Raw genomic sequence first — 12,555 nt, forward strand, 5'->3', positions numbered from 1 at the left:
GCACTTGCCTCCTCTCACGACCACATCATTACAACTAAACTATACAACCATCACTGAGGATCACCTGCTAGCTTAACAGAAGTCCTACATCTAAGGATATATAGAAGGCGTTGAGGCTGATAGGAGGGGTGGAGACATGGAACAGGCTGGTCCAACACCCATGTCTGACCATTAATCAAGAGGGTTATCTCAGCTTCAGGGGTCTCCCCTGAGGAGCAAGGGGCCCCAATCCCACACCATGCTACCAGCCCAGGATTCCAGTGCTGGGAAGAGAAGTTCCCACAGCTCTGGCTGTGAAATCCAGTGGAGATTGTGGCTGAATGAGATGGAGGGCAGCTGGAGTCCCAGGCATTCCTCTTAAAGGGCCCATGTACTGATTTACTCGCTGATGGATTCACTGGCTCTGAGCTGCAGTACTGGAGCAGCAGCTACAAAGGCACTGCGAACATACGGGGAGGAACTGAATTGTCTGGCTTCAGAGTGAGGGCTGGAGGGGCAGCTTTCTCCTGGACTAAGGAGCTGGCAGAAACCATTCTTTTGTTGAGTCCCTGTCTCCTTTGTGCAGATGTAGGTGGCCACTGTAACTGAGTACACATCCACCTAGCTAACACCATTTGTCTGCCCTGCCCTGGTGATTCCGAGACCCCCACCCCACCCAACTTGTGGGTCAACCCAGCCGCTTCCATTGGTTTTTCCATACAGACAGCTGGTCTTGGCTCATCCTGTGGACTTTCCTAAAATCTCACAAATGATCACAAAACCCAAATAAGCAGCATGTGGTTTCTGCGTTTCCCGTACCTCTGGTGAGCAGCCCCTAAACCCAGCACTAGAGGCAATTGGCTTCAGTTTGTGGCTTGGCCTCTAGAGGCCCTCCAAGACAAGTGTGGGTGGCAGCTATGTGGATCATGCCAGGTGGCCTTGGGCAGGGCACAGGCTGCGACTGAACTTGGCCTGCAGTGTGGCCCCTCACAGGCGGCCCCAAGGCTGGCACACCCAGTGGCCAGCTTTGGACTGAGCCAGAGCATTACTCGGCTGCTAGTAAAACAAGTTACTAGTAAAGCAAATCTTACTCTGTAGGTTCCCTATTATCAGTTCCTCCACTGTAGTTATGGCCAGTCCTTACAACCAGTCAGCCCGAGGGTCAGTCCCTCTCACTGACGTGCAAACAGTAGTGAAGGCTCAACTACAACAGGAGGGCATACTCAACCCAAACAAGGGATACACCTGGAGCACCCAGCTCAGCTGACCAGGGATATTGCACCACTGAACCCCACAGCACACCTACTACATAAGACCAATCTACTAAGACCAGGAGACATAGCAGCCCTACCTAATACACAAAAACAAACACAGGGAAGCAGCCAAAATGGGGAGACAAAGAAACGTGTCCCAAATAAAAGAACAGAACAAAGCTCCAGAAAAATAACAAAATGGAGACATGCAATCCAACAGATGCAGTGGTTATAAGGATGCTCAGTGATCTCAGTGAGAACTTCAAGAGATAGGAAAAATAAAAGTGGAAATGGAAAACATAAAAAAGAACTAGTCATAAATGAAGAATAACTGAAATGAACAACATATGAGAGGGAAACAACATGAAGCAGAGGATCAAATCAGCAATTTAGAAGATAAAATGGCAGAAAAACACCCAATCAGAACAGCAAAAAGCAAGAGTCAAAAAAAATGAGGATAATTTAAGGGGCCTCTGAAACAACATCAAGCATATCAACATTTGCATCATAGAGGTACCAGAAAGAGAAGAGAATTGAAAACCTATTTGAAGATACAACAACAGAAAACTTTCTTAGCCTGCCAAAGGAAATAGACATACAAGCCTAGGCAGCGCAGAATCCCAAATAAGATGAACCCAGAGGGCCACAGCAAGACACATTGTAACTAAAATGCCAAAGTTTAAAAACAAAGAATCTTAAAAGCAGCAAGAGAAAAGCAGGTAGTTACCTACAAGGTGCTCCCATAAGACTATCAGCTGATTTCTGAACAGAAACTTTGCAGGTCAGAAGGGTTGGCATGAAATATTCAAAGTGATGAAAAGGATGGACCTACAACCACGATTACTCTATCCAGAAAAGCTATCATTTAGAATTCAAGGACACATATACAGCTCCCCAGACATGATTAAGCTAAAGGAGTTCATCACCAACAAACTAGTATTACAGGAAATGTTGTTACAGGGACTTCTTTAAGATGGATTGGAAAAAAAAAAAGTTGGGGCAGCAATACTGTACTTGTACCTAACAAAATAGACTTTCTGACAAGAGACAAAGAAGGAACCAGTAATCCCACTTGTGGGTTTTTATCCAGAGCAACCCAAAACACTACTTTGAAGAGACATATGCATCCATATGTTCACTGCAGCATTATTTACAATAGCCAACATATGGAGGCAACATTAGTGTCCATCAATGGATGAATTAGAGGTGGTACATATATATATACAATGGAACATTACTCAACCATAAAAAAGAATGAAATCTTGCCATCTGCAACAACGTAGATGGATCCAGAGGGCATTGTACTGAGTGGAGTGTAAGACAGAAACAGACAAATGCTGTGATTTCATTACATGTGGAATCTGAGGAACAAAATAAACAGACTCATAGATACAGAGAACATTTTGATAGCTTTCTGATGGGAGGGGAGTTGGGGGATGGGTGGAAAGGGACAGGATTAAGTAGAAATTAGTAATCACAAAATAATCATGGCGATATAAAGTATAGCATAAGGAATATAGTAAATGATATTGTAGAAACTATGTATGTTATCATGGGTACTGGATTGGGGTGATTACATTGTAAGTTATATAAATGTCTAATCACTGTGTTGTACACCTGAAACTAAGATAATACTGTATGTCAACTGTTACTGAAAAGTAAAAATTTAAAAAAAAAATAGCTCATTAAAAATATCTGTAACTGGGGGTGACCAGTTAGCTCAGTTGGTTAGAACGTGGGATAACACCAAGGTTGCTGGTTCGATCCCCACATGGGCCACTGGGAGTTGTGCCCTCCTTAAAAGAGTCAACTATGCCATTGTAGCATGAAAGCAATATGTAACCAATGACTATGGCTGTTTCCCAATTGAAAAAAAAAATAGCTGTAACCATTCTTGAAACAAGTTTCTTAAGTTTAAGAAAAGTATTAATAATTCAATTCAGCTACAAGATATGGCTAATAAACTTTCCAAGAAGTTAATTTGGAATAGAAACATTTTTTGTATTGATAAATTTTATAATTTATTAAAGAACCAAAATGCTTTCTTAATCCTAGGATGTCTGGAGCCAGGATTGTCGTTCATTTGGTTCATGCCTTGAAGCAAGGAGAATACGGTCTTGCCAGTATCTGCAATGGAGGAGGAGGTGCTTCTGCCATGCTGGTCCAGAAGCTGTAAGACAACCTCGGTTGTCTAAGGCGACGACCCTACAGATTGTAAAGGCCTGTAATCAGTGTAACTACCTTGGGTCACCTTGTACTCAAAATAATGTTTCTTTTTTATTATTTTCTATTTTAATTATTTTTTAATAAGATGAAAAGTTCAAATCCCCAAACCTTTTGAAATTAGAAATAAATTTTTTCTTCTGATTTAAGTTTTTTTAATCATTAGATGTTTAACATTTTTATATTACAAAGCTGTAATATTTTAAATATGAATGCAAACTTAAGTGATGTACAAATAGCAAGGAGCTACCATTTTAGAGAATAATTTATATTTTTGAGGATTATTAAAGATATGAATGTCATCTATAGCCAATTTAGATTTAGTAGACTCTTTAATGTGAGGGTGGCTGCATTGGGCAAAGTAGCAATGCTCCATACCATTAGTGAAGAAGCCACAGACAGTGTGTGCAGTGTTGTTAGAAGAGGAGAAACCCATGTGCTCAGGTCTAGAGTGGGTGTAATTTCTCCTAAGATCAGCAATCAGGATTTGAGGAGGGATGGGTTCACAATTAGAAAATCCTGGGGTTTGAATTCTGAATTACTATAGCAGCACAGAAAATGGGAAAGAAGACAGAAACTGCTCAACTGAATGGATACATAAAGGGAAGAGATTACCACTTCCCATATGCCAGAATGCCTTTTCTTAAGCAGGATAAAATGCAGCTCAAGTATTTATAATCGCATTTCATCTGGAAAAAAACATACTGTAGGCAGGGGCTGTGCATACCAACCTCAGCTGAAGCTCTGGGAAGGGAAAGCTCCAACTAAAGTTGAGAATAACAGTAGTAGGGGAGGGTACAGAAAAGATCATTGTATATACATATCTTGGCAAATAATTCATTGTAGATCCTCATTTTCAAAGAATAAAAGACAATATGTGGGGGAAAAAAAGAAATACTGGCTGGCAGAGTACTTTCAGAAATATCTGTATAGCAATCACAGCTAATGTCTATGGCTCATTATGTGTTAAGTACTGTCCTAGAGGCTTTATATGCATTAATTCCTCTAATCCTCACAAAAACTCAAGAGGGTTCCTACCATTATTATCCCTAAAAACATCTGTAAAGCTCTCTGACAATTCTGGGAAAAACTGAAAATAGGAAATAAAAAAAGATATAGAATGAACAAGTAAATGTTACTTCTTAAAAAGAAGGAAAAGTAATATTCTGAAGCAATAATTACAATTTAAAAAACTCAGATTTTTTTAAAGTATTAAGTGGGCAGGTTTTGACGGCCTTATTTCATTAGCAAAATTAAGAGAATCGTGCTAAGACAATCTGGAGAAAAGATATAGTAAAGAAAAAAAATCTTTAAATATCTAGGTAGAAAAATAGGTAGTCTTAGGCCTTATTTCTGTTATATTAAATGCCAGAAGACAAGTGACCAATATCTGCATAGTATTTTTAATGGAATAAAGTGATAGATACTAGAAGGTGTCTAGGCATACAAGAGCTTAGAAAATATAGCAGTGATGTTTCCTCCAAAAATGACAGGAAAAAAGAATCAAAATTAAGAATTCAGAAATGAGAGTGTTTAAAAACTTTTCAATGATTAAGGACTGGCTGGGGAGGAAGGGACGGTAGTGGTAAAACAGAGAGAAATTTTACACTTGGATGAAAAATGCAGGGGTTCGCGTGTTGATCCCTCATGCAGTCTAAATTCTGCATATAACTTTTGACTTCCCGAGACTTAGTTGTCCCTCAGCAAGGGATTGGTTCCAAGACCCCCTGTGGATATAAAAACCCAAGGATGCTCAAGTGCCATATATAAAATGGTGTAGATTAATGCATATAATTGGCCATTCACATCCGCAGACTTTCAACTGCGGACTGATAACAGTGCAAGTATTTATTGAAAAAAAATCTGCTATAAGTGGACCTGTGCAGTTCAAACCCGTTATTTAAGGGGCAACTGTATACGCTAAATAAAAGCAAATGCCCGTATAAATAAAAACGAGTTTTACATTTTAAAAGACAAAAGCTGAAAAGCCCAATTATAAAGTAAAAGAGGCTGACTTCTAAATTATTAGAAATCAAGGCATAAAATGTTAAAATAGGACAAGAACTAATCTCCATAAAGAAAAGATTATTCAAAGTGAAGTCACAAGCCCGAAGACAAGTAGAGGGACATAGAGTAAGTTTTTTCTGGAGGATGACAAGAGAATTTAGCACACAACTAGGAGCTGACTGTGATCCTTACTGGAGACCAGGGACCACCTCCACCTTCGGGCTTAAGCCTACTACAAATTGCCAGTATGTCCCTAGAAGGAGCTCATACACATGTCTGGCACAACAGCTTTTGTAGATGCCAACCAAGAGACAGGCCTTTGGATAACCTAGCTTTGATGGCCAATAGGGCTTGCATTCATAGGTCCAACAAAAAGTATAGCAAAGAAACAATTACTAATGGGCACAGGACCCCTACCCATGGCTATACATTTGGGCCCAGTGCAGAAGGAGACGCAAAAAACCTCATCTCCCTGAAAGGGTCCAAACTACATACTTTACCAGCTGCTGTCTGATGGTACAGGTTCCAATCAGTCTGCATCTAGGTGCTGACTGCTATTCTTCCCTTTAGGACACTGACAGGTTTTGGCAAACCTTCCACTATCTGGAGTCACAAAGAACAAAGAAGGCAGCATGGACAATTACAAATGTTTAAGAAACAATAAGGAGCCCTGAGTAGGCTGATTGATATGATTCATGTCCTACAGAAGACAACTCTGTCAAGACTGGGAGGGGTAGCTGTTTTATCTAATGCACAGAACCAACACAAAGAATAAAGGAAAATGAAGAAATAGAGGAGTATGTTCCAAACAAAACAAGAAAAACTATAGAAACATAACTTAATGAAAAAGTGGTGATATACCTGGTAAAAATTCAAGTTGATGGCCATAAAGATGCTCAATGAGGTTAGGAGAACAATGTATAAAGACAGTGAGAATTTCAAAAATGAGGCAGAAAATCTAAGTACTAAACAGAATTCAGAGTTGTAGAAATCAAATAAGTGCACTGAAAAATTCAACACAGGTTTTCAACACCAGAGTGTATCAAGTGAAAAGAAGAAATCTGTGAACTCAAAGACAGGGCAGTGAAAATCATCTAATCAGAGGAGGAAAAAGAATAAAAATGAGTGAAGATGGCTTAAAGGCCTATGTGATATCATCAAGTTGGCAAATATATGCATTATAGTGATCCCAGAGGGAGAGGAAAGGAGCAAAGTTTATTCAAAGAAACAATAGCTGAAAATTTTGATAACCCAGGAAAAGAAACAAAACTCCACACAAGGAAGCCCAGAGAGTTCCAAAACAGATGAATGCAAAGAGTCGCATGTTGAGACACATTACAATGATAAAAGTAAAAAGACAAGGAGAGAATCTTAAAAGCAGCAAGAGAAATAATGTGTTATGTACAAGGGAATCCCTGTAAGACAATCAGCAGATTTTTCAGCAAAAACTTTAGAGGCCAGAAGGGAGTGGCATAATATATACAAAGTGGTGAAAGAAAAAACCACCAACTAAAAATACTTCACCCAGCACAGCTGTCCTTCAGAATTGAAGGAAAGATAATTTTCAGACAACCAAGAGCTGAAGTTCATCACCACTAGACCAGACTTACAAGAAATGTTAAAGAATCTTCTTCAACCTGAAATGAAAGGACACTAATTAGTAACAAGAAAACATCTGAAAGTATAAGTCACACTGGTAAAGATAAATAAATTCAGAATACTGTAATGTTGTAATGGTGGTGGGTAAATCACTTAAAACTCTAGTATGAAGGTTAAAAGGCAAAAGTATTAAAAATAAGTATAACTTCAAAAATTTTAATTGATATATAAGGAAAAAAAAGCATGCTACCTAATTCTAAGTAAAGATATAAAAAATAACTAAACAAAAAAATGACAGTACTTACCACATTTTCCAAATTTTGATGTCTAAATTTGAAATCAGAAGTAAATTAATCTCCTTAAATGCTTACATGGTTTTAAAAGAAAAAGAAAAATCAGATAATTCTTCAATTTAAAAACGTTAAACATGAAAAAAGAACTCTGAGGAAAATAGGAAACAAAGCATAAATTAGAAATTAGTAAAGCAAAAAAGTATACAGCTGTCAAATATGAGATGATTTTGTCAGAAAAAAATTAGTCACATCTAATTTAAAGAGAACACAAGTAAATATTAGAGAGAAAAAATACTTTTAATTCAGAAAAATCTCAAAGCCTGACTAGACCAATCAGCCTGGAAGAAATTTTGGGGAAAAAACTGATTTTCTTCTGCAAAAGCCTCTATGCCTAAATGATTTATCAGTGATTTAGTTTCAAGGAACAGTTATTATTTCCCATTCTAAATAAAATGCTGCAGAAACTAGGATTAAAATACACCATCAGCTAGAATACCAGCTAATTGTTAAAGTGCTTATGTTCCAGACATTCACCTAAATGTTTTACATATATTGTCTTATTTAGATATTGCATTAATCTTAAAACAGGTATTTATTATTCCAATAGTCAGATAAACTAGAAAGAGATGGAAAGTTCCAAATTCATGTAAAGAATTTCCATAAGCTTGAAACCAATCTCATTAGAAGCAAACATTTAAATAAAATGTTGACAAATCAAATTTAGTTATATTTAAAAAATCACTAAGAGTGCAAGGTAAACAATATTAGGCTTATTAATGTTATTTTAATTGATATTAGAACAGCACCTAATTAAGTTAAATAGATACTCCTAATGTAAATTCTTAAAACACTATAAACAAAAGCCAACATTATACTTAACATTCCATTAAAATGAGAAATAAGATAAGGAAGCCTACTTTGATCATTATTAGTTGTATTGGAAGTGCTAATCAGTGTGGTAAGAAATAAAACTGGAAAATAATTATTTAGAGGTGATACACCATTAGTAAGTAAAAAATAACCATAAGGAAAGCCATTAGCTCTAATAGTTCCCTCAGTAGGGCCCAAATATAAAATAAAACAAATAGATTTCTTAAAGTAATTGAGATGGCATGTTGCTGGCACATCTTTAAAAAATAGATTAATGTAACAAATTGGAGTCCAGAAGCAAATCCAGATATACTTGTAAACAGCTTATGACAATGGTAACAGTGCAATATATTTGGGAAAGGATAGTCTTTCCTCAATAAATGGTGCTGGATTAATTAGATATCCCTATGGAAAATCAATTCCAGATGGATGATTAATGAAAATACAAAAGATTAAACAAATCTAAGAAAAACATGGTAAAATATTTAGACATCTGTCCATCTGGAAAAGGACTTGTATCTAGAATACAGAAAGAACACCTACATATCAGTAATAAAAGGCAGACAACCTATACAAAACTGGGCAAAACACATGAATAGTCTACAAAAGGAGATAATCCAAATGGCCAATATGAATTTGAAATGGGGTTTAACTATCAGGAACAACCAAATTAAAACCACAATGATACCAAAATACTCCACAAAATGGCTAAAATAAAATACCAAGTATTAACAATGATGTGGAACAATTAGAACTTTCGTTGCACTATTGATATTATCATTTGGTACAGCCACACTGGAAAACTGAAAAATCTGAATAAGGATATATACAACCCTAGATTACAGCAACTGAAAAGTATAATACATTCACCAAAAAACATGACAAGAATATTTAAAGGTTCTAAATTTATAATTGCCCCAAACTGGAAATAATCTAAATGTTCATCAACTATAAAATGGATTAACTGGTATACAATGGTATAATACAATGTGGATAAACAATGAAAAAATACTCAACACTGAAGATGAGAACTGAATTATATATAACATGAGTAGATCTTGCAATGTTGAGCAAAGGCAGTTATAAAAGACCATATACTGCATGAATCCATTATACCAGGTTAAAAAAACAAAGCTGCAACTAGTATGGTGCTAGAAGCCAGGATAATTGCCCTTGGGGCTAACAGTTACTAGAAGGAAGTATGAGGGAAGTCTAGCCTACTAGAAATGTCCTATTCTTGATCTGGGTAATTAAGTGGATGTGTGTACTTTTAGACAATTCATTGAACTGTATTCACTTAATAGTTTGTGCACCTTTCATAAAAATTTTATATTAAAAAAGCAATAACCAGTTAAAACAATGGAAAGAAGAGTTCCCTAAAAATAACCACAAACAACAAAATACCCAGGTTATCAAGAAACTTATGGTAACTACAAAACTACTGCATACCATATCACCAACCAGTACGATTTCCTTCTTTCAGTATCAGGTTAACTTATAGGTTACTGTACTTCAAATGAATGCTCCAATGGGACTTCAACTTGAAATACAAGTGATTCTAAAGTTAATCAGGGAGCATAAAAGGGGTGAGTACTTAAAAAAATGTTATGATGGACATAAAGCTATGATTAAATCAGTGACACAAAGTAATCCATTTACCATAGTATATAGTGGCATATATACGTGTATAAATTTAATACAGGTCCAAAAATCTTTGATTTTATACATTTATGGTTTGATGGGTTTCATAATTCAGAATATTTAGGATTTAAAAAAAGTTGACACTATATATATATATATATATATACACACACACAGTGTATCCTGTTTCAGATTCAACTACAGGTATATGAGATATACTACAGGTATATGAGATATCTCATATACCTGTAGTTGAATCTGAAACAGGATACAAATTAAGCACATTACTACTTTTCCAGCAAAATATGAATGTTCATATCAAACGATATAAGGACTCATGAAGTCTCAGTCAAATCAGGTCAGGTTTTGCCATGAAATGAGTTTTGATGGTAAACTTAGGGGAAAAATATTGGTTGTCAGAGCCTTTTGGATTTTAGAATTGTGAATAAAATACTGTGCATCAGTACAGAATAAGAGACATTCTAAGTAAATGTATAAGGGGGAGAGAAACCTTATTTTAACCAATTATACTGAATCAAGTGGTAAAATATTTAGGGAAAAAAATGTAGTTTCTTACTTCATACCAGGTATCAAAATAAATTACACATTAATTAGGAACTAACTACTAATTTTAACAAATCAAGAAATAAAAGTCTAGAATCAGTGATGATATAGCTGAATGTATTTCCAGTAAGGGATAAGCATATGCTATGGAAAAAAATGACAATTTCCTGGCAGGAATGTAAATTAATTTTCTGGAAGAATTTGGCAAAATGTATTCAGATCCTTAAAAAAATGAACATTAATTTTTTGATTTGGTAATTCCACTCTTTAAAATGTCTCCTAAGGAAATAATTGGTAGCATGAACAAATATGTATCTACATATACATTCACTATTTTTTAAAAAATTGCTAAAAACTGGAAAATACTTGATACTGAGATAAAAGAAGAATTAGGAAGTTATATTTACAGTTTAAGTTCAACTAAGTAGGAAAAATAATTCAGAAAAAAGACTAGTAATGTGTTAAAATGTCAACCAACATTTGCAAAAAGGAAAACGTCTATTAAAAGAGGAAGCATAATAATAAAGTCAAAAGTTGATATATAATTTCAAGAAATTGGGCTTGAGGCAGAAAGATGGTGGCTTGAGAAATGGATAAATGCAGAATATATAGTAACATGCCTTTAAAATTACTCCTATCAAAGCTTAAATCTTGGTCTTCCTAATAGTCCTAGCACCTAGCCTTTGGCTGAATGCGAATAGATGCTTTTCTGATGTACAATTTCAACATACTTAAGAGTTCCAACAATATCCAGGGCTAAAATAATCAAATGTTTTAATTGTAATTAAGTCTTGTAAGACTTCTTAGATTTGGCATATACTTGACTACATTAACCACTAAAGTGTACAAACTGACGAGTGCATCCTTACATGTAGTAAAAGTAGCCACAAGTTGTTTGTGGTATACTTTAACCCTGAAATGCTGTCACTGGACATTTGAGTTAAAATAGGTTACCAGGTACCATACTACAATTAAGTCCAGCATGCTTGGACTTTTAAGGTAAAATGGGGATTACAGTTTTGGTCTTGAACATAAATGAAAGCTCTAAGTACAAGTTGTCTTTGGATTCTATCTAGTGGCTTCTGGCTAGTGAACTAAAAATTTTGAAGAAAATGAACTTATTTTACTTGTATATGAATTCTTAGTATGTAGCACATATAAAGATACTGACTGAATGAAAAGAAAGTCTAATTTGTAGCATTATGTGAACTGAAAAAGCAAGAATTGATTTGCAAAGGAATTTAATCAAAGTATCTAAATGAGAATGACTGCCAATATGAAGGAATTCAAACTTTAAGTTAATGAAAATATTTATTCAAACCTAACTGTATTACAGTATCAAATTGAGTTAAATAAACATTAATTGTGTATTTAGTTCCTTAGGAATAGACCACTGCCACATCATGAAAATGTCTTAACACAAATTTCTACAGTAAGGTTCAGCAATTAAGATGTGATTTACACATTGAGAAATGTGTTAGAGTTAGGATGGATTTTGTTTTTTAAAGGCCCAATACAAAAAAAAAAAAAAGTTGCAGAAAATGACTTGAACAGTACATAATACCTGTAGGAAACAAACCTTAAATATACTGATATTTAACCATACAAAAAGCACTTAAGAGAACATATCTAGGCACAATTGGTCAGGTACTAATTATAATTTCTGTTCTCATTTAAAGATTTAAACCAATTCATCAACTTTACTGATGTGTGTGAGTCCAATACAGAGAAGGCACCTCTTTCTTTTTTTAGTAACTACAGCATTTTAAGGGGCACAGAAGACAATGTGCTATATCTCAGTACAGATATAGTTATTTAACAGCCCATTTTAGGAGAAACTACATTCAAATATAAAACTATAATTTCTCTTCTTACATCTTATGATGGACATGGCTTTCTAAAAGGACACCAGAAGTTAATCCTCCACATAAGCTTTAACAGAATATAAGATTTAAATTACATGTGCATTGGTCACTACTATGTAAGGAGTTCTATGAATTAGTGCAATTCTTTAAATCCCCAATATTTAGGGGGAAAGTATATACATCTGAAGAAATCTCAACTACTACATAACCAAAGTTTTTATGGCTCAATAGTCTAAATACTTAAAAGTCCTGTAAAAGATC

General features: G+C 35.3%; 1 protein-coding gene across 1 annotated transcript in view; it reads left to right on the forward strand.

Moving 5' to 3' along the window:
- Positions 1-3,604, forward strand: part of ACAT1 (acetyl-CoA acetyltransferase 1) — a 28,120-nt gene extending 24,516 nt beyond the window's left edge. Inside the window, exon 12 of the mRNA XM_019714897.2 lies at positions 3,288-3,604. Within this exon, the coding sequence (XP_019570456.1) occupies positions 3,288-3,408 (121 nt within the window). The 3' untranslated portion in view covers positions 3,409-3,604. The remainder of the gene's footprint in view (positions 1-3,287) is intronic.
- The last annotated feature ends 8,951 nt before the right edge of the window (positions 3,605-12,555 follow it).

This window comes from Rhinolophus sinicus, linkage group LG06 (assembly GCF_036562045.2).
Source record: "Rhinolophus sinicus isolate RSC01 linkage group LG06, ASM3656204v1, whole genome shotgun sequence".
Lineage (NCBI taxonomy): Eukaryota > Metazoa > Chordata > Mammalia > Chiroptera > Rhinolophidae > Rhinolophus > Rhinolophus sinicus.